This window comes from Lutjanus erythropterus, chromosome 17 (genome assembly GCF_056507025.1).
Source record: "Lutjanus erythropterus isolate fLutEry1 chromosome 17, fLutEry1.hap2, whole genome shotgun sequence".
Taxonomy (NCBI): domain Eukaryota; kingdom Metazoa; phylum Chordata; class Actinopteri; order Lutjaniformes; family Lutjanidae; genus Lutjanus; species Lutjanus erythropterus.
The window spans coordinates 28,057,086-28,084,906 of NC_139333.1; the positions used below are offsets into that span (position 1 = coordinate 28,057,086).

Genomic DNA, 27,821 nt, shown 5'->3' on the forward strand with positions numbered 1-27,821 from the left:
TTGACCTCCTGACATGGATGAGAGCTAACCAGCTGGGTACTTTAGCCCTGTGTCATGCCGCCGCCCCTTTTTGGGTGAAACCAACCACTCTGAGGCCCCGTGCACACCTGTTATTAACCTGCGATCACAAGTGGACAGCTCTAAACAGTTTTACTCTGATTATTCAGACCACGTTCAGAGGTGGTCTGGGCCGCAGTATGAACACAAATGTGTCCCGGGCCACATGGAAAGACTACCTACACAAGTACCACCAGACCCCGTTGAAAAATCACGCTATTTAGTCAGTGATTAAGTGAGGACAAACTTTTCAAACTTTGTGAAATGCTGTCTGTGACAAATTCTTAATTATTTGGGCATTCTTGTAAATTCAGCAACTGTTTGTGCCTGTTTGTTCCTGTGGGCAGCAGTTAAAAAACAATGATGCATTTTGCAATCATGTTTACTTGCATACAGAGGGGGGAACAACAAATTCTTAATCAGTTGTGCCCGCTTGCAAATTTGACATTATATGCAACACATCATGTTGTTTATTTCCTTGTAAAAAAAAACCTTGGGTTGCATTGCTGTGAAGAGCAGATAGGAGAAAGGCTGCACACTTTTCCTTTCTCTATTTGACTGGTGGTCAGTACAAATTCTGAGGTCTTTGCCAGTTCAAATACATAAAAAAAAGACAACAGTATCACCGTTTAGCCATTACAAGCCAAAATCCTTTGGCCAGCCAGGTGAGCAATTAAGCTATGCCTTCGCCAATCAACAGTCTGCATCTTTACATAGAAAAAAAATAAATAAATAGGTGTCTTTTCAGTATACCTCCATCAAAATAGATGAACCTGATATGTCCATAACCATATTTTTTCATGGTAAAAAGTTTAGTTACAGCATCAACTAAGACTCTTTTCTGATTTACTCTGATCCGCAGGCACAATCGGCACACGTCATTTACTCAGTAACATCGTTAACTAACCTGTGAACACGTGTTTGTCACAGACCGAGGTCACCAGTCCTACAGGATAAAAGTGCTCCTGAGTTTAAATGGACCAATGAATCCCCTTCATAAAAAAATGTATCTGGTTATAACGGACCAGTCTGGTGTGTGTAGAGGTGTGTATGGTTGTACTGTAGCAGCCTGGTGTTGTGTTCAGGTGATTTAATGAAGGTAAACAGTGAATGGTCATGTGTAACGATACTACGTTGTGGTGCAGCACTGCACAGGCTGCAGATTTAGCAACACATGTCGCTTTTTATTGTAAGTAGGAGCCTTAAACACATACAGATGGATGGCAATATTTGGTTGGGTCCAATTTCCCTCTTTCTAGCACTGGGTTGACATGTCCTCCAGTCCCCTGTGGTGGTGCATGTCACAGACACACATACTGACTGGCCACTTTTACAGCACTTGTTTTCACCCAAAAGCAGGGGCGTGGTCGCTCTCAAGACAGCAACGTTGCGTGTGGCTGCTCTTATCGATGCTGACGTTTGGTTACAGCATCGAGAAGCTCTCTGGCTGGTGGTGGTTGGAGCCGCCGCCCACCTCTGCCTTGTGTTCAGAGACGGAGAAGCTCAGCACTCCGCCTCCCCTGGACAGGACCATGAGGGTGTCCCCCGACATGCCCCCGAACTCGAAGGCAAAAGTCCCGTAGAAGAGCATGATGAGCATGCAGAAGACCCACTCAAAGATGGCAGAGGCGTGCTGCAGCGCAAAGCTCTCCTGGCAGAAGAAAACTCCGCCTGGTGATCGGAGGTTAAGGAGAACAACGGCTACACAGCGGGAGGGAGACAACATCAGTGAACACAAATGAATCCAAACGTCTGTATCTGTGTCAGTGGTGGAAAGTAACCATAGTTATATACAAGCCAAATATCTCTTTCTCTCGCTCCACTGGGAAAATCAGTAATTTTATCAGACAGAACACAGGAGTTGCTGGTCTACTCCTGCCTCAATCTGTTAGTTAGTTTGTGACTGAGTTTTTGTGGACCACTGAGATAAAATAAGTAAAAATTAATATAACCTTTATCTTACAACTGAACTGTGCAGCTTGTGCTCGGCTCAGATCGAGGGGCCTCAGAGGAGAGGACTGCGGTTGGACTCGTCTCCAAAGGGATGTAATGGTGTTTTTTCTCCAGCAGGGGGCCATGCAACACAGTTTACAGTCATAACCCCTGAAGACGGACACCGGAGCGTCACAGTCAGAGTGTGGAGAGCCAACAAACGCACAGCCAAGATCATGCAAACAAACACACCACACTGGTGTACGTCCATGCCATCGATAAAACCAGATGTTAGAGTTCATTTCAGTTCCTGAAACCTCTGTATCTGCAGCTACAGGGTGAAGCTATACTGGTACACATCTCTCTGAAATCACTCATTCATATCCTCTATTTTGTCATCTTTTTCAGAGCTCAATACCCTCAATATTTTGGAAAACTGTTGGAAACTCAGACACCTGCAGAAAAAGGAAAAGGATACTGAGCACCAGGGCGATCAGCGCCAGCAGGGTCATCCCCACACGCAAGTGGCCTATCCGGTACTCCTCCTGGGTCTTGGCCAGTCTGTAGGTCAGAGCTGACTGGAGACACACAAACAGCATGCTGGAGGGAAATGCTACTCCGGCGCCGACGTAGTGGAGGACTTTGGCAAAATCCACCTGAGACACAAACAGATAAACACATGAAACAGTTACAATCTGGCATAGTTATTATATTCTCTCAGAGAAATAGCATAGTATGAGTTTGATTAAGAGTTGTTTAGCAGAAATGTACATTTTTTACATACAATTTATCCTGTGGAAGCAGCAATTTTGGAAAAAACTTAACCAGCTGTTATGGTGTCTGTCTCTTTTTTTGTTACTCTTGTTTCCTCATTTTCTATTTGTTGTCTTTTCCTTTACATTTGTCTTTAGAAATGTCAGTGTCGGTCTGTTGTTGCACCGCTTTAGTCCAGACTAAAATATCTTAACAGTCCAGGTATCCTTTTCAACGTCCTCAGCAAGGAGGAGGGCGCCAGATTATTGGACTGTCACACCGACCTCTAATAACATCGAAGAAGGAAATTGGACATCCTCTCAGCTTTGTGCCACCAGAAGCTGCACGGCAAGTACATTACAGACACACACACACACACACACACTACTGTCCCCCTTCAAAAGTTGTTCCCCACTGTTTGTCATCATGCCTCTTCGTCCATACGAGGACCATGGCATCAAACTTGGAGGTCCATGTGGCGCTGGGACGTGTTCTCACATGTGTTTTGTAATAAATCAGTTTTGGGTGAAGGAGTTATTGGAAATGGATCACAAGTTGCAGGATTTTTTCGCCCTCTCTCTGAAATGATCTGAAATTAGCCACAGTCTCATGTCACAGACTAGATTTTCTAAAGCCTAAAGACAGAGCCAAGAGGAGGAGCAGAAGTCTAGTTTTTCTCTTTACATACCTTTAATTACAATAAGCTGAAAGGTTATTATGGAATTTTTGCTGATTGATGCCAAAAACTCTGCCTTTCTGAGCTTTAAGTCTAAATCTAAAAACATCTGGGCATCATTACTTGTTGTTCTCTTGTTGTTGGGAACATCTGAACACAAAAAAGCTGATAAAAAAAACACAAATGGCACACAGACACACACAGGGGTCTTTGTGACCTAAGACTGGCACTTATCTGACAAAGAAGGTCACAGGACAAGACGAGCTGCACAGGAAGTGGAAGAAAAAACTGTAATGATGCCAAATTACAAAAAGTCAACGAGATCATCTCCATTATCATCTGTGACGCTGACGGAGATGACACAGTGGCGATCTGATGTACAACCAGTTACTGTAATGTACTGGTCCAGGTTCAGCATCACAGACAGAAGAAGTGCATCTTCCCTTCATTCATGATCTTCTAAGTAACAGCAGCTGGTATGATGATGACACATCCCGAGCGTGAATGACAGAGGTGCATTGTGGGAGACATCACAGCTGTTTAAGCTGTGTAATTACAGAGCGGAGACACAAAGAGACAGTAAACGCAGATTCTGCTTGATTTATGTGTCTGCTGGTTTTGCACAAACCACCTGAAAACCACAAGAAGAGCACAAAGAGGCAGAAGTTCTTCTTCTTCTTAAAAAAAAAATAAAGTCATGAATCCTTTTTCCTACATTTTACATTTGCTTAACAATCTAGAACAAATGAGTCAGTTAAGGGATCTGAAATCCAAGAACCATTTTGCATCTTAACAATTCAATTCAATAGGTGTTCGGTTTTTGCCCGTGACCAACCGTTAAGTTTCAGCTGCTCAACAGTCCTGTTTGGTCTCTGTTGTCGTATTTTGTGTTTCATAATGCACCACACATTTTCAGTGGGAGACAGGTCTGGACTGCAGGCAGGTCAGTCTAGTGCCTGAATTCTTTTATTGCACGTCCACAATGTGTCTTGGCATCGTCTCACTGAAATAAGCAGGGACGTCGTCTGGATGGCAGCATGTGTCGCTCCAAAACCTGTATGAACCTTTCAGCGTTAACGGGGCCTTCACAGATGTGACAGTTACCCATGAGCACACTTTTCCAGTGTCCATTAGTCCATCTCAAATGAGTTCAGGCCTCAGAGAAGTCTGCAGTGTTTCTGGATGTTGTTGATATATGTCTTTCTCTTTGCATGGTAGAGTCTTAACTTGCATTTGTAGATGCAGAGACAAACCCTGTTCCTGAACAGTTCTCAGTACGTCTCCTCTCTGCAGCCTCTCTTTGGCCAACTCATTCATCATTTCCCGAAACCCCGATTCAACATCAACACATCATCTCAGAGATGTAAACAGCGGCCCTCACGTGCGTGCGTGGCCGTTTATCTCTCAGCAGATGTGGCGTCAGCATGGAGCACGTTCATACAGTCCATCACCCCACTGCCATGTTTACTCTGAGGAAAACACTGAGGTTCATTATGTAAGACTAAGCACGGACAGGGAGGAGAGGCCTGCAGCCAATCAGAGGGGAGACCTTAAACCGCTGAGTCGGATGAGGGGCCCTCAGGATGAACTGTGTGCCCCGTAATGTAGTTAGAGGGGCCCCGACGAGAAGAAACAGAGCCGGAGGAATCTGAGACGGCAGCTTCGCTTCACGCTGCAGAGGGCCTCAAACTACAACACTGACCTCTGACAGCACACACACGTGCGGCAGTATTATCACTTACATCTGAGAAAAAGGTCTGATGGATGTTACAGGAGAAACAGACACAGCGGTGGAAGAAGTATTCTAGTGTTCTGGTTCACGCTCTCTGCTCTCACAGGTTTGACTGCAGCAGGCAGCAGTTAAAAAATTTCTAAAAACCCACTTTACACTATTATCCATAATTCCAAGTTTATTCAACATGAATATCTGAGACTACTGAAGGTAGAAATAAACAGCATGGGAGTGAGAATTTCTTTGTTAGTCTCATAAGAATATCATAAATATGTGAACAAGAAGATCCAAGTTGGCAGAAAACCAAAGTAAAGTCAACACCAGCAGCGAAAAGCTGAGATAACTCAAAAATATAATTAGCTTTTCCCAACCTCTTCATTTTTACAGTGTATAATTAACAACCAATGCAATGTAAAAACAAAAAAGTTGAGAAAACACAAACTCTCAAGGCAAATTACATCAACAGATTTTTGAGTTTTGAGCCAAATTCAAACTCTTTTACCAACTAATAATGTTTTGTTGAGATAATTTACTTTCTTCTTTAAATTAAACTAAAAGCTCAAAGGTTCACATTTTTTTGAAAAGAAAAGTTTATTATCTGACCAAAAGACTAAAGGTTGGCAAAACTTTGTTTAGTTTATTTCAGAAGAGTTTGATTCAAAACTCTAGAAAAGTCTCATGAAGGCAGTTTCACTAGTCTCAACTTTTTTAATGCAGTGAAATAAAAAGTACAAGAATTCCCTCTGAAATGTAATGTCAATATTAATTGCAGTTCTTGAGTAAATATACTTACTTTTTCAATCACACTGTAAATCTGAATAACTTACATGCACTCTTACATATAATTTACATGCACTCTTTCATTAAAGTTAAATTAAAATGATTGATTATAGAAAACTCAGATATTTTCCGTAACTGCAACAATTTTCATTCATCACACCCTGTAAAAATGAAAACGCTGAGAAAACTCAAAATTTCAAGGCTGCTTACTTCAATCAACAACTCAAACTCTTAAGTTTTAGAAAAGTTAAACCAACTAAAAGAGAAGTTAAGATAATTTATTTTCTTCTTTAGATAAACTCGAAAACCATGACATTTCAAAGTAAACTCACTGAAGTAAATAATGGTTAATGATTTAATATTTTCAAATGCAGTCATTTTATTTTCAAGCACACAAATAATGATACATCAGGTTCACAGCTCAGTGAGAACAAGTTTTGATTTTTGGGTAAATCATCTCAACAAAATATTACAGGTGGACAAAAGTTTGTTTACTTAATATCAAAACTTAAGAGTCTGAGTTTTCTAAACTTTCACAGTGCAGAACTGAATCATTTTAAGTATATAAAAAAATTATTTTAAGTATATTTAACTAAATATCAATCAAAACATTTAGTTTAATGAACACAAAAGACAGAAAACTGCACTGGAACATTTTAAAAGTTATTAAACAACATGCAACAAATAATCAATCAATCGATTATTAAAACAATCGCTAACAATTTTGATAATCAGTTACTATTATTATTATTTTTGTTTGTGTTTTCAGAAAAAGAAGACAAGAGAGAACTTGGTGAACGTTTTTCACTATTTTCTGACATTTTACGGAGCAAACCACTAATCAATTAATGATCAATTAATTTCAGTGGTGAAAATAATTGTCATTCGCAGCCCTTCATGCCTGAGTACATTACCATCAGTGTAAATTTCAAATGCTGAACTGCATTCCTGGCACAAACCCCACAGTTAACACATGTTGAGCAGCAGATTTAAAACAGCAGCACCTGAGGCCATGAGAGCTCCAGATGTGTGCAGATGTGCGCCTGTACAAACACTATGTTCCTGCGCATCTACTAAAAAAGCCTGCATGTACGTACATGAGCCGCAGCTCCTCTCCTCTGCTGTAAATCACAACAGTTATTTTAGCGAGTCAGCACTAAAGGTGAGCCTGCATCACACCGAGCTGCTTTTTAAAACAACACGAGAGCTCGTCGGTAAACCGAACCGACACGCAGCCGCAGAAACACCGCCAGACGATCTGCAGACAGAACAAACACAACATCCACATCAAAAGAGGTTTGCTTGGAAGGTCTACAGAGAGCTGAGAGGCTGCAGGGGAGAGAGGGAGCAGAGGCTGATTCAGATTTCAAGATGGTTCATCTTTCGCAGCGATGTCCAGTGACGTAATCCAGTCGATCACTCCAAAACATGTGATATAATCAGACTGTTGTAAAGTCTGTAAATCAACTCTACACTGGGTCAACAGGACATTATCTTACAGCACTCACTCTGCTTACTTCCTCTTTTTGTCTGCATGCAGGGGTTACATTTTTATTTGAAAGAATTCACACAATCCACATTTCTGTGCTTTACCATTTAAAATGATCTTTTTTCAGCTGTTTTACCACGAACAGTCACTCATAATTCCACCATCAGATATTTGCACAGATTAATTAACAAATTAATTAATTAATTACCAATTTAAAAGTTTTACGAAGATATTCAGGAGTCTAAAACCAACCAAAGATACCCCATGCAGGTGGGTGCCTAAGATAATTGTAGGCAATGAGATTAGAGGAAATGATCAGTTTTGCATTGCAATTTTCATTTTTACTAAAAAAAAAAAAACAGTATTAAAATCGTGATGCTGTGATATTTATTGAGGTCTGAACCAAACATCTTTTCTTTCATTTAGCTCAGTTAAAATGTCGTTTTCTCAAACATTTTTCCTTTTTCAAAAAACATGGTGATCTGGTTCTGGTTAATTGTGCGGCTCTAGTGTAAACCACAGTAAACTAAAAAAGAAATCAAGATTGCTCTTTTCTTGTTTTTAATGCCATCATGTAAGAAAAAAAAATCAAACTATGTGTTTCTCATGTAGCTTCATCAGATTCGCTCTATCCAGTAGTCTCCCCATATTTATTTGTCTCCCAGTTATTTTGGAGATATTTTAATGTATCAGATGTATTTGTGTCCGTGGCTTCAGAAACAAAGTGGTTCTCTTTCTTCTTCTTTTTTCTCAAATGAAGTAGTGATGACACGGCAGTAAATGACTGTTTTGGTTGTCGTGGTGCTGAGAGAGTTCATGTAGGTGTGACAGGAAGAGATGCAGGAACTGTTTCATCTCTTTAACTCTGTTAGCAGCAAGAACAAAGAACAAATTTCTTCATGCACTGATCAATTCTGAGATTTTGGCATTTATCTTCCCTAAGACTAGCAGAAAGAAAATCAGAGGGGTAAAGATACACACACATTTTGTCTCATATTCTGTACCAGAAATCTCCACTCAGTGCTACATAGGTGCACTTAAACAGGTTCTTGCAGAGAGATTTGTTCTTATGGCATCCATAGCCTAATTTATATAACATTTTATTACAAAAAATGTAACAAAAAAGCCATTTTATGTCTGTTTTTGTTCTTGAAATGCACACAAACGATCAAATATTTAATTAGACAATGCCTCATCTTCATATTTAAACATGACATTTCAGAAAACTTGTAATAGAAAAAAAATATTTGTCTTAATGTAGATAATCAACAGGGGAAGGTTCAAGGTTATATGAAATTGTTTACCCTGTTTACCTGCAGTGTTTTGCCTCTGCATCAGATTTACTGGTGCAAATCTCTGACCTGCAGCAGAGGTTTCAGAGTATTTAGAGTGTGTTGGTTAAAGAGGAGCAGGATGGTCTGAGCTCTTTAGAGGCTCGTCTCTAATGTAACCTCCACACTGTTTATGTTACATGGAGGCCACAGAGACCCTCTGCTTTCAGTTGCCATGACACCGACCCATAAATCATGTAAAGTCTTATCTAAGCAGCAACATCTGAACAGTGTGCTCAGTCTCTGTGTACGATAATAAACAAAAAAACTGAGAATAAAGCAATATTTTTACTTCCTAATAAGTCTGAAAAGTTGAGTTGGTGTTTTAACAGATTTTAAAATTTACCAGCGACTGTAATTTGGCTGCACCTGGGATAAAAGATCAAACATTCAGTTTCAAACAAAGTAACTGTGAGCCACAATAGCCGGAGGTGGTGAAAATCACTAATAGATAGCAATCTCTGTCTGTGAATGAATACTGTTTGGAAATGATGTAAGAAATTATGTAACTTACATTTTAGAAAATGCAGCAGTGCAGGAAGAGGAGGTTTTTTTTTTATTATTATTTATTTATTCATTAGTTTTTTTAATGATATCAACCCTTAACTTATTTTTTGGAGCTTTTGGACATTGTGCTCATGTCTCCATATTTTACCGCCCATTCTTTGAGATGTTTTAGTGCCATAATCTCAGTTTCCTCCTTTTCTCCACCTTTAACTTCCTCAAAAACTGTAACGAACAACTAAAAGATTCCAGAAAAATGTTTATTTTTCTGTTAGAAATCAATCATCTGGTCCAGATTAACCTCTGAGGCTGAAGTGACCTGTGAGTTTCCTCATTAATTATCCATTCCTCCCGCTCTCTGTGCATTGTGTATGTACCCTGCCATCTTTAAGTGCTCATTATGTACAGTGCACACAGCAGACGACACATGGTAGCTTCGCTGTGTGACCCAGAAACCAACCACTTCTCCAGTAGTAGCAGTTCCAGTAGATCCTCCCATAGAAAGAAAATAGTTTAGACATAAAACTGCTCACATATCTTGAGTAATTGGATCTCGATTTCTGGAGAGAAACATTTTTCAAATGTGTTATTTTGGTGATTTGAGCTCCACAAGCTGATGCATATTATTGTAGTCTAGTTTTATTATTGTAATGTAGCTATATTATTTTATTTTATTGTAGCTATATTGTGTTGATGTAGCTATTTTCTATCTATCATTGCACCCATTATCACTGATAAGAGTTATTAATACTCCCAACCACCAGGGGGCAGCAACGACTAGTGTCTACCTGTAAGCTACACTTTTCATGCCTCTGGGTTAGACAGTATGATTTAGTAGAAGAAGATGCACAGGAGGGTAGATTAACCGAACACTGCTACAGTAGTTAATAAATAATTAAATGATGAACAGTTTATATTGAATATAAAGCTCATGTCGCCTGAACTGTCTCAAACTTCTGTAAGGTGAGTAATGACCAAAAATTCAATTCTTAAAAGTAGCATATTAATCTGAAGAATTAAGACTCTTTCTGTCACTTTAATTCACTATAATCACCTTTGATTGATGCAAAGTGAATGATTACACTCAGAGAGAGCTGTGAGTAAAGGTCAATGTGAAAACACATCTGTTGTTGTTGTTGAGTGTCAGCTGATAATCGTCCTCTAAACCAACATGATCAAGACAAAGCCCCGAAGCTTTCGAACACGATCATCCGATCAATGACTCTGATCAGAGTGCGATTACCTGGAAGTTTCCCACCATGATGAGGCCAGCGGCGCAGATCCATGCGGTGGAGAGGCCGGCCGTGTTGAGGACGCAGTTCTGGTGCTTCTCGATCACGTGAGCGTAACGCAGCAGACCGATCAGCATCACTGGAAGAACAGAAGAAAAAGAAACGTTGGCTCCGACACTGTGCCCACACTACATTTCAGATGTTTATCATTTCTCTTGCTAAATGACCTATTTTCTAAACAGAAGAAAAACACTCGCAGACCTCTGCACCCAAAATCAAAACACATCCAGATTCTGGAGTTTTACAAATTCATATCTTTGTTTATTAAAAAATGATCTTTAACAGGTGTGTAATATTTCTCAATTATAGTGTTGTTTGTATCTTGCGTACTTTTGTCTCTCCACAGTTTCACCACAGATGAAAGAACATCTGACATCTACATTATTTTTGTTCACTCAGAACAATAAGTTTCTAAGGTTTTTTTTGCCCCATGCTTTGGCTTGCAGGCTATACTTTTAACAGGCAGCGGCTAAAGTGAAGCCAACTCAGAAGTGCCAAAAACTGCCGTTCAAAAAATGGACACTTGAAGCTCCAGTCTCCATAGAGTTCCATATTAAAATGTCCAACTTTACTGCAGAAATAAACAAGTTTTCAGCCTCGTACAAAAACAGGTTTGATCTCTAATAGTTAATTTCCCTGTTCATGACAAATATAACTCACCATTTTAAATTGTATTGAGGCTTAAAGTTCTGTATTAAAGGCATGCTGTCTTTGAGTGACAGGTGGGTGCCGTCATAGATGCCTTTCCCTCATGCACCGGTTCTTAGCCCACTTCTGGATTAGCCAGGAGTTAGTCCTGCATGGCCAGACCTCTCTCCACAGCTCTTGTCGCTGAAGAGAGGTCTGTTTTAAATAGGATTTCATATATTTAATATGCATTCTATGGCTCCAACTCTATATTTGGAATGCTGTACTCATTTTTGCACATGCAGTTGCTACATAATGCTCCTTTAAGTGTGTTTATGTTTAGGTACATGAATGGATTTTGTGTATTCTGTATTATTATTGTGCACACTTATGAAATAAAAATGAAATAACAAATTTAACAGCTTGACTGGAGAGACCTTTACTCTCCTTTTAATATGAAGATGTTGCAGCATCAAAGGAACAGCGAGATCCCAGCGCAGCATCTCAAACATGAATCCGTGACGCTGCAGATGTCTGTGTGAGCAGATTCCTCCTTAATGTTTATTTAACTGTTCCATCAAAGCTTCACAGCAGTTTCACTCCGCTCTCCTTCACGTCCATCTGATGCTCACGCCGCTCACATCTGGTGCTCATCACGCCACAAACTGCAGAGAGCAGCGACTGTTAGGATGTTCATATTGTTAGTCCAGCAGCGAGCACAGTGGTCAGTTTTTGATGGTCGGGTGTACGCGGAGATAAGACCCAGTGTTTTGGGTTCTTGGTTATCTGTGTGCTTCACTGGCCGCCGCACAGCGAGGGATCGACCGTCTGATCTCCACTCACACCACACCTTCGAGTTAAACAAACCGCCTCACAAACATAAACTGAGTATTGTTTTTGAGAGCACAATAAAAAAAGGGAGACGCTTTTTGATGTTGGGGAAATTTCAGGAGTGTGAGCTCGCACACGCCAGCAGAGTCACAGCAGTCGACAATACATGGACTAACAGAAAATTAAAGTAGGGCCAGTCTCCTGTTGAGATCAGCACACGGATGTATTAATACACCTATGGATCAGTCAGTCAGGAAAACAGCCTCTGATTGGTCGACAGACTCGACCCAAGGCATCTTGGAATTGCCAGTGAGCGGCTAACAACAACAACAACAACAATTTACAACACAGAAAAAAAGGTTAAACAATCACAGAAGCATCTGGAGGCTGATGTTATAAAGGTACAATGCTAACATTAGCATTAGCTTAACGTTAGCCTATACTGCTTAGCTCACCATGAGCATGCTCACCATTTTTTTGGGTTATTCTCAAAGATTCAAGTGTAAAAAAGAAAAATAAATTATCTCAACAAAACACTAAAAGTTTTTCAAAATTTGCTAAACTGCTTTTAAATGTTGCATTTTCCAGCTTTCGCATTTTCACAATTTGACCATCTTAAGTTGGCAGGTTAGCATGCTATCACTAATTAGCATTAAACACAAAGTACAGCCGAGGCTGATGAGATTAGTTTTGCTGATTTAGTTTTTACTGGACAGATTTCTAGTTTACCTGATGATGAAAACGTTTGACAAACATTTGTACCAATTTCATAGCGATCTATTGAAGAGTTGCTGAGATATTTCAGTTTGGACGAAAGCGGGGAACCTTCAGGCTGCTGACGTGGCTAAAATGCTAAACACTTCCTCATTCCAGCCTCTCAAATGTGAGGATTTGCTGCTTTTCTTTGTCACATATGGTGGTAAACTGAACATATTTTGGTTTTAGACTGGAATAATCAAACTGGAGACATTATTTTAAGCACTGAAAAACTCCAACAGGCTTTTTTGTTACTATTTTAAGACTATTTAAGAAAAAATGCTAATGAAAATAAATGTTAGTTGCAGCCCTAGTTTGGTTTTAACCAAACCTGACTTGCTCCCTTACTGTCTGACCTGACCTTCGACCTCTGTGGTTTACCAGCAGCAGCTGATGATATCACTGTCTGTCCTCGCCACACAGCTTGTTTATGCTGCCGTACACTGTTCAAAAATGAAAAACATTTGGACAGATTGCTGATAGTGTGGACAAACAACACAAGTCTGCCAAAGTACTTTCCAAGAGTGACTAATGAGGTGTAAACTCTGAGCCGACAGAAATGAAAAAATACTTAAAACAAAAATGAGATTATGCAATAATATTTTTCTCCGTTTTGCGCACAGTTTTAACAGTAATCTTGGCTCTTGTTGGCTCTGTGAAGTCATTAACTGTGGTTCAGTGGGTGGTAACATCCAAGCTGTGAGATCTACAGCAGACACAGACAAAAACCCCCTCGGCTGAGACGGGTTAATGAGCTCATTAAACGTCCACAGATTCCAACATTTTCTCAGAAAAACTCAGAAGAAGCAGGTGTGTCCTGGTGAGAGGTCACGTCAGCGAGATTCAGCGTTTGAAGAGAGTTCAAACACACACAAAAAAGGACACTCGCATCAAGGTTTAATAATTTATTACAACTTACTGTAATACGTGTGTGTGAGTGTGACAGTGTGTGAGTGAGAATGTCAGACTGTCTCTGACCTCACAAACACCAAACACAACCAGAGATACGACACAACGACTGAACATTACCTCAGACAGAGAGGCGGGAACAACCACTGAGCAAGAAAAAAGCTCTGCATCTGTTTATTAAGGAACGCCTGGTGGTTGTTAGAGAAAAACTGAGATCATGTGGGATTAACAGGTATATTAAACATGTGACTATAAAATGACGTCCATGTCTGTCTGAACTGCTCAGTTACACCAACAATTATGGTTTAACTATGTCGCACCAAACCTTTAAACTGGCCTAAAATTAAAGAAACGTAAATGTCTCTTTAGTTTGTGATTTTGGAGATTTTATTTAAATTCTCTTGCACCAAAACTTTAAACTAAACATTTTATCTTTAAACCAATACACGAGGAGGCTTAACTGTTAAATAGAGATGGTTTGAGAAAAATAAAAAGTTCCTTGAAGAAAGTTAAGATACAGACTCAAACCAGCTGAGTTTTAACATTAGCGCTTCTTTGCTGAGCCATCATGAGTAGGCTAACTAGACTAACAAAAATTTTTAGCAAGCAAGAAAACAATATTATGTTCTTTTTTGCTTGTGTTTGCTTTGTTTACTTTTTAGGTAGCTAGCAAACAATGTAATGTTTTGCCAACTTTTTTTTTATTTATCTAGCAAACAATGCAATTTTCCTCTCTTTTCTAGTTACTACATCCTGACAGAACTCTAGTTTATTTTCATGTATTAATTTATTTATCTAGCTATTTATTTATTTATTTAAATTTAGCCAGGCAAAAGTATCCACATTGATTAAACTGGTTTACATCAATAAACTTGGATTTTCTAAACTGAGATTAGTTTTTAATTGTGCTTTAATTAAGCTCTGTTTAATTTTAAATCTGGAGTCATTCAGTCATTTTGAACCTAGTTTAAATTAGATTAGACTATAAGTAATCTTAGATTAAATTATTTTTTGTTGGTGCAACCCAGTCTAAGAGGTTATGACATCCATAATTTTACGGATTCAAAAACTTTACTATCATATGCAGAAATAAAGTCTTGCTCTGCACAATATTAAACTTGCTGTTTTGGTGTAAAAGTCAGCCTCCGAGTTTTAAAATTTATATTAGAGTTTAAATTCTCAGGTTCCTTACTATTTTTTTACCAAGCAAGAAAAAAATCAATATGCACCACAGTGCACAACACTGGGTGATGAACTCAGAGAAAACAACCTAAAATAGATGGTTTAAGGTGGTAGAATATAGCAGCTGGCCTCATGGTCGGAGGCTGAATACTCATGAGACATAAAAATGTACCATTCATGGCATCGGGTAAATTTTCCCGTGGTGAGGCGGGACCTGGCAGTGCATTCTGGGGAACAGAGACTTGGCTGGAGCCACTACAGCTGAGAAAACAAGCCTGTGAGTGCACAGAGCCTCGTTCAACCAAGAGCTGCATGATGGGTAAATGTGCGTGAGGGTAAAACACACACACACACACACACACACACACACTACAGCTACATGTTCTCTGTACGCATATTTTCTGAATACTGCTGTATTGATACTCACCCATGAAGGATCCGGTGCTGCAGATGAGGCTGAAAAAGCAGCTTTCAGGTGGGAGAGTTCCACATTTACTGCAGTAAAAACAGAGGAGATGAGGGGGGGGGGGGGGGGGGGGGGGTTTAGTGCAGGCTGGCCTCAGGTCAGTGGGCTGAAGTGAAGTACAGGTTCAGTCAAGTTCTCACAGAGTTCAAATCTGATCAGTGACCTGCAGGTCGCCTCTCTTTATCTTTGGTCCTGACTTTTTTACTGCGCTGCACTCTCAGGAGGAAATTCCTTAAAACTGGTCATGAAGAAGAAGCACAGCCTTACATGTGATCTTATACTCTGTGGCATTAAAGGGATAGTTCAGATTTTTTTTATTTTCAGTTGTATGAGGCACAGTTGTACAATTTCCAGCATTAATTCCCCGAGGGTCTCTTTCATATCCATGAAAAACTGGAATTATAAGTGAAATATCCCTGATGAATCGATACTGAATTGAATTAAATCGTGAATCAAATTAAATCAGGGCCATATGAATCAAACTGAATCAGGAAATCTGTTCTCTATTACTTCGATTATGTTATTTTGTGACTTTTGACCTTTTAAAACACCAAATACAAACACAAATGCACAACACAAACTAACTAACAGATTGAGGCAGCAGTAGACCAGCAACTCCTGCATTCTGCAAAGTAAAATGAGTGATTTTGTCAATGGAGTTTGGTTTGTTTGGATAGAATGAAATATGACTCACATAACAGCAGTTTCTCCACAGAAGAGGCTGTCTGACAACAAGGTCAAGTGGTAAAAATATTCAAAATTGAGCGTACACTGCTGACTTTGTCCACAGCAGTACATCAACTTCCTACAGCTGCTTCTCCACACTGAGGTTTGTTCATATAAATCTGAACTTCCCCGTTTAGAAGCATGCTAACATTTTCCCTTGGAAAACAGTAGAGCAGAGAATTGATTGTCTCTAAGTGGAAAGCAACAGTCTTACTGGGAGGTCAAGGACAGAATGACACTGAGATCTTTATCGATCTAAAGCACTGTGAAAAAAATCCCGAGACTAAAACAAGACACGTCCTCAGCAGGGTGAATCTCCAGAAACATAAAGCCCTCGTTCATCCTTCCTGGTGTCATTGTATGCGGCGAAAAAGCTTTCCGTGTTTACATTTCACGACTCAGTGTGCCGACTTTTCAAAGAGCGGTGAAGGATCCACGACACACAACAAAAGCTCGTCTTCCTGTCGAGGTGAGGAGGTCAACCCCCGCCCCCCCACCACCATCGACGACTGCGAGCTTCAGTCGGGCAAGTGTGGACTCATCTCACAACAAACTCTGCACTGCAGCTGCTCACCGACTATCAGAGCAACTTACACAAAGACACATCAACTAGAGAAAAAACACTCTAAATGATTAGAGAACTGGTTTTCTGTATAATGTTTGTCTTTGCAAACCCACGTTGCTGCTGCGTCTGCGTCTGATGCTGGACGTTGCTTCCTGTGAGTTTTTCAAAGTGGTAATCAAACACAGTAATTAGCAGTAATCAAAACTCAAACGTGATACTGAGGTCAGGACTTTTCCCCGAGGTTTATTGTGGAACAGATAACTATTTCCTTATAATGCTGACATGACAGCACATTTACAGAAAGAGCCACAATGCTTTCTTACATGTGGCCCCTTGTGCACAGGAGAAGACGAAGATGAAGATGAAGAGAGAGAGGACTGTTTTCTATTTTCTCTGGCAACAATACTGATGGATTTAAGCCTGAATTTATGACACTGTTGTGAACGAAAAGGACAATTTAAAGCATCATTTTCATCATTCAACATTATTCAGTCCCTCCAGGGAGTTCCAACAATTAACGCAAATTCAACCAAACCCTGTGAATTTTGCACGAGATTGCAATTTTGTCCAATTGCTGCAACATTTCTGCAAATTTGCCTGATCATCGTAGCTTCCTGTGAGTTCCGCCACTCATTCCAGTCCACAAAGCAAAAAGATTTGACTAGACAGATGCACCATGTCACAGGGTGTTTGCAGATGGACTGTATATCCTGCAACTGGCTGCATGGATTCTCAAGTCATGACTCAGTCAATGCATGATTTTTGGTAATGACGGATTAAAGTGGACATGATTTATTACAAAGAAAAAATACTTTTGAAGACATTTCGCAATCCAGACTTTCAGAAAAATCAGCCAAGAAATTGAAAGTTTAAACTGACAGGTTTAATTGCAGGGCTTCAGATTAACTCACAATATCAGTAATTGGATGGATAAATCTAAGTCTTACATTTCACATTTTGTCCACTACACATTAATCACAGGCTGGAGCTGAGCGCCAAGTGAAACACAATGTGCTCCGACCTCTTCTTGTTTTTGTATTTGTCGTCTGGTTTCAGTGAATAAGAATTTAAAAAAAAAAGAGCAATAATGAAGCTGCTTTTTATTGTTTGAAAAAAAACAAAACCAGACCGAGCAGAGCAAATAAAACTGACTGGGGGAAACCACAGACCACAGCAGGACGAGCTGCTGTTTCACATCATTCGATATCTGCGGTCACGTCATGCGTACAATATGTGTTCTGTTGTGGAAAAGAGGCGGAAAGAGGATCCTCAGTCGGTTTTTTGTGCGGTCTGAAGAAACCGCAGCGATGGCGGCGACTGAGTATCAGCAGTGTGTTGTTGTTTGGTTCATTGAAGGTCACATGTAGGAACCAGACAACTACGATTGTCATATAACAGGAGGTTCACAGGTAAACACACAGCAGCAGTTTTACAAAAAGAGTAAAATCCTGGTAGGACTGGTAGGACAGAAGACTTTTTCACTGTCCTCTCCCTATTTCCTCCCGGGATAACAATTTTCTGCAGATTTCTCCAGATTTATGACAAAATTTAACACCTGTCACAACCTGTTTCTGGCACTCTGCAGTGTGTATGAGCCCTTTATGACTCCAAATGTCTACTGTTTCCACCCAGACAGCGATTCCGATAACTGTCTGTTGACTGCTGATGTAAAGTTAAACTCCTGAAAACAAAAGTCCACTGATCTGAAAATAAAATACACACTCTGGAGTTGGAGTTCAGTGACTTCCTGTCTCACTGTCTGCCAAACTCCATTAACATTTTGCTCAATTTAACAGTTATAAACACCTACTCTTTCTACAAGATTATTTATGACTTGTTACAACTCATAAACAGACACTTCACTCATTTGGCAAACATTCGGCATTAATTTGAACCCTAATTAACACAAAACAGGCAAACAGAAAGACAAGTTATGGACTGAAAAGGAATCTCAAAGGAGGACATACGACTGTAGCTATGAGAAACCAGTATTTCAACTCAGCATGTTTCCTTAATCTCTAAAGACATATAATGACCATTTTATGATTTATTAAAGTAAATATTATAAATTTTATAAATGCATTAACTACTATCTTGAACTAACACAGCTGACTGTGAAAATATTTAGTTTGGGGTCAGTCCTGACTCCTGGAAGACCTGCAGAGGTGGGTTCACTGACCTGATGAGTGGTATGTTGTCCAGGGTGCAGCACAGAACAGGACCCCTCTGTAATGGGAGCGGCTCGTCACATGAAGCATTATAAAGCCTGTAAACACACACACAAACGTTCATACACTTCAGTCTGCAGATATAAGAAAGATCAGTAAAAGTCTAAAGGTTATGCTGCATTTTTAAATTCAAACTTGTTCAAAAACTCATTTTGGACCCACCTGGAATCACTGAAACTCACCTTAAAGTAGTTTAAAGTTTAAAAAAATAATAATAATGATCTTCTTTTCAGGTCAAACTTTTACTTTTCTCCCCATTTCAATGGTGCATAATAAATCTAAAGTAAGCAAATGTGTTCAAACTCTGTTAATGGTTGAGCATCAGCCCACATATTTGGAGGATCATGTCTCAGGCTCTACGCAAACAACAGTAGAAAATTCACCTAAAATATTTGTGAGGTGAGATGTCTCTTAATTAAAAGTTAAATCATTAGCTGCATGTGTTGCTTCATTTATAAAACTGTTAGATCTGTCAGGGTCTTGGGGAAAAAAAATTTAAGCAGATGCCAAAACAGTCCAGGTAAAATGTCTGTTCCACTTGTGTGAGTAGTGGATATAAATAGACAATATTGACAGTTTGGGTCACAGGGAATGCAAAACCGAGGAAGTGGCGTACCGATCCGATACGAAGCGGTTCAGGACTGTTCCAGCCCTACAGAGGTTTGCAGCAGCTAAGCTAAAACTTGTGATTTTATTCTAATACTGGACATTTTTGTGCAACAGTAAAATGGATTTAAATGCATCATAGGGTGTGTTTTTGGAGCAATGGGTGTCAGACAGATGGGCTTATGTTTAAAGGGAAATGACTACTGGGGTTTCAGAATAACTGACCGTCAGAACAAAGTCATGGCACCTTCTTCATATAGATTTTCCCTGCAGGTGTTTTGCAGACATCGACCGATACGTCTCTGCTGATAAAGTTTTTAAAGATGATATGACATATGATAACTAAACCTACTATTAATGTAGCGTATTTATATTTCCTGTACCAGCTGGGAAGGTACTTTTATTAGCAAAACTGGTGATTTGAATCCACGTTTATGTTTCACATGCCACAGAAGTCACTCGATATCAGAGGTAAATCCAGCTGCAGCCCTCACACCAGCTTGGATTCCTCCTTTTTCCATATGTACCAATCTGTTTGCATTCCTCGTCTTTGCTGAAACTCCCTCCTTACTCATTTATAAACTCTTTCTTTACACATTTTCCCCTCGTCTCAACAATTGCGCCGCCTTATTTCCTTAACGTCCACTCCCCATCTTCACCTCTCCATTCCTTCTCCGTCTCAAGCCTCTCTGTGTTTGAATTAAGACTGACAGTCTTGCCAGGAAGTGGGGAGCGGGGCGGAGGCCGCGCTGATGGAGGCTGAGGAAAGATTCCTCGTGCAGAATAAGCCCACCATGAATGAGCTGTTCTTGAATCGGTGCCACATAAACACGCCAGCTGAGAAAGCCTTCAGTGTGTTTTTCCCTCCACGTTCTCCACAGTTTTCACAATGGGCATCTGCGAGTAATTATTCACAATCAGTGGCTGAGTTTTTGCAGTTTTGTGGCACATTAACAGTACCTCCACACTAGTTTTTCTTTCTGATCGGCTCTCCGTCCAGAAACTGAGCTTTTCTTCAGCTTAAATCAAAACAAAACTCTGGCTGCCTCATGAAGAGAACAACAGCCTGGAAAACAATGATTTAAATCGCTGTTTGATGCTTGATCTGACCACAGAAAGATTTTTTTAATCTTGAAAGTTTGCTCTACTAAAACAAATAACAAGAGTTGAACCAGCTAAGCCTCGGCAGAGTATACAGGCCGTCTTCTCCTTACCAGCTGGGATGTGCTGTAGCTGTTTGAAATTTATCAGACTTAGTGAGGACATATTCTGGCAACAAAACACACAACAAGATTAAAGAGATCGTTCGGGGGAGGATGTTCCAGCAAGGCTGATGAATAAGTCCGTGCTTAAGGGAAAAAAGCCTGGCTTGAATTAACTTGAACTTCCACTGCACTGCCTGTTCTGGTCATGGCTAACTCGAGGCAGGCTAAAACAAGCTGCGCTCTGAGCGCGCACGGAGAACACAGGCAGCCCACAACAGCTGATTGTCGAAAACGAGGATGAGACGCCACAAAAAGGAGAGAAAACAAGAGAGATTTTCTTCTCAGCAGTGAAACAAACCCTGCAGACTGAACTATATGAAGAATACAAAGGATCATCATGAAAAAAGGCCAATACTGCCGTCATCAACAAAACAAAGACGACAACTAGCAGAAACTGATTTTATTATGTTAGTCTGCATTGCACCTTTAATTTTATTTATTGCGTCTACTTGTTCTGTGTAGGACTACAGATGGAGAGTAGGGTTTTGCTAAATCTGGTGCAACCATGTTTTCATTTCCTGTAAATGAACAATGTCATTGCACACTGTCCTTCTATAAATAAACTAAACTAAAGTAAACTAAAAAAACCTGCAGACAAATAAATCCCAACTTGATGTGATCCTGGCATGTGTCGCTCTGTCCTAACAGCTCACATGTAGAGCGTCCGCCTCATGAACTGAGCAACTCGGGTTCGATTCCAACCCGAAGACGAACCTCCATGTTGTCCTCCTTCTCTCATTCCTTTTTTTCTTGTCTATCTTCAGCCGGACTATGTAGCCAAAAGGCAAAAGCTATAAAATCATTCAAGAGAAGATATAGAACCTTACTGACTGTTTTTTATCTTCACAGCTTGAGCAAAATGAGTGAATAAATAAATAACTTCAAAATAACTTTGGCATGCATTTTTCTTAATCTATAATCTATAATCTGTTGTTGGCTTTTGAAGACAGTAAAACATGATTTTCTTTACTTTTCTTTAATACATCCTTTGAAACTGAAGTAAACATGTAAATTTATGCCTGGTCACATAGAAAAAGGTCTCAACTTGTTTCCGCACAGACGTAAGTGATGTGAGCACAAAAAGACACTTGAGGAAACTCTTTAACACACAGCTAAGTTAACTTGACACAGAGCAGGATCGTTCAGCGGATTCTTTTAAGCCACAGTCTTCTCTTGCTTAAGTTAGCCAGACTTATCAAAGTAAACCAGGCTTTTCCTTTACCCACATTGATGGAATAACCCTCAGGTGTTTTTGAAGTGTGGCTGCATGAGGTATTTATTTATTTCATGTAGGAACTATTTTCTTTCTGCAGTAGAATTTACCAGAACTACTTGAGAACCTACAGGAAGTACATGAAACTGCGCACGACGAGGACCGTGGATTATCTTGAGTGACCAGGTCACAAGTTTTGGAAAGAGACGCTGGTTTAGAATTTTTCAAATGTATTTTTTGGTACTTTGTTGGACACAGTTTGATAAGCGAATGGGTCATTTTGCATGTGGAGGCTCAAACAATGAAAGAACATGTAGAAGTGAAAAGTCTGACAATTTTACTGAGAATCAACTCATCAGTTTTGATCAGTGAACCATGTGCAGGTGGTTACTGAGACATGACAAAACCATTTTCCAAGAGTACGCATCGAGAACAAAGGAACACAGGTGTGTAGGAGAGGGGCGAGTAGACCAAAAAGTTGCAAAAGGACTCCCGCACACTGTCCACCTTGCAATATAACATTTATTTGCAAGTATGTTTCAGTACTAGACCTTAATCAGGCAAAGTGTGATGAAGGTCTAGTACTTTAACATTGCAAATAAATATTATATTGCAAGTTAGATGATGTGCGGGAGTCCTTTTGCATCTACATTTTCTGGTTAGGAATTATTATATATGTAAAATTGTTCTATAGTAATAACACGGCATCACTTGGTTGATAAATGTGTGTATGAGTGTGTGTGCTGTACCAGTTATGCACGGGGCAGACGTGCTGGTTGTACAGGGCCATCGCATATCTGTAAAGTGAAAGGAGAGAAGAGAACTGAGCAGACAGACATGAAACAAACAAGATATTGTTTTGATTAACGTGACTTTGCTGAGGTCTGGACATACAGCAGCTACACTCCCTGTCAGTACTCTGCTGTTTAACAGAAAACAAACAAGTGAAACGATGACAAAACTTGTTTCACCCACAGAAACGGAACATTTGAAAGCACCGTCACATAAAGTGACATTAATGTCGGCCCAGGCTTTAAAGTACAACATATTTTTTCACTAACAAAACATTTGTCGCATGAATTACCAAAGTGTTGCTTCCACCGACTTCGTCATAACACGCAGAAGCTGCTGGCTGTATTTTAACCTGCAGGCTGACGCCAGAGGAGCAGCTACACAATAACTACATCCACAAACACACACAACCTGGCTGCAGGCCCAAGATCATTCACCACACACACACACACACACGCTGTGAATCATATTATAGGAGCCTGGCTGAGAGTCGTGATCGGGAGACGGACACAGCAGCAGAGGCTTGACTCTTACTCGATCAAATATCTCAACAACTACTGGATGGATTTTCATGAAATTTTGTGCAAACATTCGTGCTTCCAAGAGGATGAATCCCCCTGACTTTGGTGAACTTCTGACTTTTCCTTTAGTGTAACCACCAGGTCAAAGTAGAAATCTCACGCTTCATTTCTGCAAATCATTGCATTCTGTTTTTATTTACTTGTTACACAGCGTCAACTTTTTTTTGAATCTGAGTTGTAACTTTGGCCGCATGTCAACAATATCTTACCTGAGACTTAAATACATCAAGAGGAATGATAAAACAGTTTCAGCCACTGTAACAAGCTATCAGTTCCCAAAAGCCACATGGTGCCACAGATAAGAAACCAAATAATAAGCTGCTGACAAAAACTGCTGTACAAAAACTGAAGATTAGATATGTGATGGTTGGAGCGCCTCTATTGATCACTGATAACAAGGATCGATTCGCCTTTACTTGAAAACTGTCAGGTTTAACTGTGAATCCACCAAATCTGCAGCCACAGTTCTGTTTCTGGGTCATACAACTGTTCAACGGTGCGTTCAAAGGCACGAGCGGACAGGTGTCAACGTGTCCGGCCTGCCAGAGTGAAGGGTGTGGGGGTGGGGTGGGTTTACAGACTCGTCTCTGACAGGGACAGCATTGGAGACCCGGTGTGAAAAATTCTCGCGCCCACTTAGCGAAGGTGTGAGAGGCTTTTTTTTTTTCTTAACAAAAGGAGACTGTGTCAGTGGTCTCACACTGAGGAGAGAAAGGAAGAAGAAGAAGAGACAAGGAAACTGTCACACAGTCCAGAGCTCAATTTAAAGAAGGTTTAGGTGATGCGTTTGAGGACAGTTGTCAGCAGATGTCTCATTGTATACTATCTCTCAGTAACAATATAACAATAACAATAATGCTGCAAAAAACATTGTTACCACAGACTTGTAGTTTGTAGTTTTCCTGTTAAATTCCCTGAGAATTAATAACCTGAAACAATAAAAAGAAAATGTTCGGAGAAATGTAACTGTGTACCACCATCACAATGAACTCTGTTACACATTTTAAACAGGCATAGAGACGATATCTGATGGAAGGAGACACTTCCAGCCGCTGATTTAACCAAGAATATCTGTGCAATCGCCTCTCTGATTGTTGCTGTTTGTCATTCTGTTTTTTGCTGACTGTTTCTGTTTTGTGATGCTGCAGAAAATGGTGAAAAATGTCAATCAGCTTTTCCCAAAGCCTAAAACGACGTCCTCAAATGTCTTGTTTTACCCATAACTTAAAGATATTCAGTTTACTGTCAAAGAGGAGGAAAGAAATCAGGAAATATTCACATTTAAGAAGCTAAAATCAGAGACTTTTTCTCTTTAAAAAATTACTCAAACCGATTAATCGATTATCAAAATAGTTGGCACTTAATTTTCGGTATGTCGTTGTCGCTCTCTGGTCCGTCCCGCCACCTGCTGACTCTCACTGCGCTCATTTCCACCATAAAAGCAGCTGTTGCCGGTTGCCGTAGAGCTGCAGATGTGGCCGCTGTGGCAGATGCGGAGACACACACACACACACACACTGTACAGACGCGACCAGCCCAGAGGAATGTCAAGGATCACTCATCCTCTAAAACAACCGCAGAGTAAACAGCCGTCTTCCAAAAGAGGAAACTGTTTTACATTCATGAACTTTGTACATCCAGCTGAGGTCACTGTGATCACTGCGGGATAATAGGTAGACTATCTAACCAGGATAACACATTCAGACAAGTGAACTTTCAACACTTTCTGCAACACAGTTTGTCCACAAAGGTCGAGAAAAACACACAGAAGAATTTCGTACAAGTTGGCAAATGTTTGTTCACTACTTACACAACCCATATTCCAGTGATGGTGAAGACAGGCAGGCTGACAGGAAGGATCATCCACAGGGACATGATGACCACCTGGAGGTTTCCTCCACTGTAAACCAGCAAACGCTCTGATCAGACCCTCAAAAACCACCAACACCAGTTTGTGTCGGTGACAGAATTACAATAACGGCCAAGAAGAACTGTACTGGTCACGTTAGGGACGTTTAGGACTTCACAACACAACAGTCCTGGACCTGATCAGTTACTTATCAAACTTGTCATAGACTCGTTTTAGACAAAAAGGTTATTATTTCCCCTGTGGATCAATAAAGTATTCCTGATTCTGATTCGTCGATTGATTGTTTGGTCTCACAAATGTTGAAACATTACTTTCACAACATCTCAGAATCCACTGTGACTTCTTGAAATTCCTTGTTTTGACCCCGAAACCCCAAAGATTTTCAGTTTACTATCAATTAAGACAAAAACTGGAGAAACAGGAACAATGTTAGGAATTTAGGGACTAACTGTTTGGAAAATAACTTGATTAATTTTCTGATTTTCTGATCGACTTGTCATTTTCTTGGGCTGCGACTAACTTTATCATTTGGTTCATTTACTGTCAAAGATATCAACTTACCAAAGACAGAAATCACATCTTAAAATTTAAGATTTTTGAAGAAAAAAATGAAAGAAATACTTATGTTGGAAAAGTTGTCGTCACTGTATGGAAGAAGTGTCAGATTGTAACGATATCTACTGTGATATCACATTTAACTCTTTTATTTTATTATTTCTTTTTTTAAAAAAAGGATTTAAAAGGATCGCTACTGACTGCTGCAACATTTGTTTAACAATTAGAAACAGACAATTCAAACTTTCATTGCCAAAGACTTTAAGTTAAAAGGAAAAATGAGATGAACAACAACAACAAAAAAAAAAAAATGCTGCGCACATCAGATTTATTATTCAATTTTTTCAAGTTGTCACTTTTCTTTGTTTTTTAATATTGTGATGAACATTGTTTCTTGGCCTTTTTTAATCATGATATTATTATATCTTGACTTTTTGCTTTCATTACATCCCTACAGAACACAATACATAAATAGAGATAAAATGAAATCAGATAAAAACAATAAAAATTATCAAAAACAGCGGGTACAAGAACATTCAGACATTTAAATTAATTGTCAAAGATGTCACACATCTAATTATCTGAATAATGACATAAAGGTTCTCATTATTTTTAAATACTAACTCATTATTTTGATAAAGTTTCTCATTATTTTGATAGTTTCTCACTACTTCAAAAAAGTTTCTCGTTATTTTGAAAAACTCACTCATTATTTTACTAAATGATATTTGAGATACCTTGTTATTTAAGACATATTTTGATCAGCCTACTTTAAGAAAGTTTCTCAGTAGTTTGAGATGTAATAATAAGGACTTGTAGGATCTTTTTCTCATCTCATTGGCGGACAGGATCTTACACGATGACCTTCATACAAACACTCATCAGTAAAGTAAATTAAAGGAGCAGTGATGTTAAATGTTTGTTCGTACCTCTGGTTCGTTCAGTGGAAAAAGCTTCAGGCTCTGCTCCTCATCTCAGCTCCTCCAGACTCGAGGAAAAGTTGCAGAAAGTCGCTGTGAGTCCGAGCTGCTCCTCCTGAGCTGCTGCTGCTGCTGCTGTCTCTGCTCTCATGGTCAAAAAACTGATCGATGCTGATCGATCACATCGGGATCAGGAAAGGAAAAATTAACAGCGTGGTTTCATGTTTTCATTCATGACACAGAGTCCCTCCTCCGTCTGCAGCAGCCGGTTTGTTTCTGACCTGGAGGAGGAGAAAAACAGCTGGAGTCAGTCAGTCAAACTCCTCCCAGTCTCACGTTTCCTCCCTCTTCAAAGACACATCTGACGGTTTGTGTTGCTTTAAATCACATTTTCCTTCAGTTTTGTACTTTTTAAAATGTTTTTCATATGAGCTTTTAAACCTGCATCAGAGTCTGTGAACTTCTGCAAACTTCACAAACTGTTTCGATGTGTGAGGAATCAGCTGTTGCTGTTGTTGTGGTGCCTTTAGTGAATCACGGATCATTTTGTTCTCCGTCTAGTTCCTGGAAACAGATTTCACAACCACATGGCAGAGAAATTACACATAGTGACTCTGGAAATGTACTCTGAGATACTGAATTTCATGCTTTTCTTTTCTTTTCTTTTCTTTTCTTTTCTCCAAACTGCCCAAAATCATTTCCAAGAAAGTGGACATATGATGCCTTCAAGTACCCTTTGTAAAGTCCTGTTTTCGGGTTGGCAGGGCCTGAGTAATGTGTGACTGCAGGGCATGAAGACATGTTGAACCTCACTAGAGGTGTGAAGTAACAAATACTCAGTTACTGTACTTAAGCAGAGTTTTCAGGTATCTGTACTTTTTTTTCTGACAAATTATTGCTTTTAATTCCTACATGTTCACACAAATACCTGTATTTTCTACTCTGCATCTGTACGATTGCATGACAAGACAAAACATACAAAACAGGATGAAAATGATATAAAAAGTGTCACAAGAAAAAAACAGCTTAAAAGACGTAACAAAACAAAGACTGAATGACAACACAAAAACGACGCAACAAGATGTAACAACATATAAACGTGAAAGACGTAACAAAACGAAGATGGCATAACAAGACAAAACACAAAGTGACATGACAAAACAACGTGAAAGACGTCACAAGA

The 27,821-nt window shown here is 39.7% G+C and overlaps 1 protein-coding gene across 1 annotated transcript; it reads right to left on the reverse strand.

The window, feature by feature from the left end:
• Nucleotides 1–1,182: 1,182 nt before the first annotated feature.
• Nucleotides 1,183–27,121, reverse strand: LOC146312391 (transmembrane protein 150A-like). Its single transcript, XM_084741131.1, has 8 exons — nucleotides 26,648–27,121; nucleotides 25,104–25,193; nucleotides 22,670–22,717; nucleotides 18,788–18,874; nucleotides 15,279–15,346; nucleotides 10,498–10,625; nucleotides 2,468–2,645; nucleotides 1,183–1,728 (listed from the first exon to the last, which is right to left on the reverse strand). Exons 2-8 carry the CDS (start codon nucleotides 25,166–25,168, stop codon nucleotides 1,481–1,483), a joined length of 822 nt encoding a protein of 273 aa, XP_084597257.1. The 5' UTR covers nucleotides 25,169–25,193; nucleotides 26,648–27,121; the 3' UTR covers nucleotides 1,183–1,480.
• Between the last annotated feature and the right edge of the window lie 700 nt (nucleotides 27,122–27,821).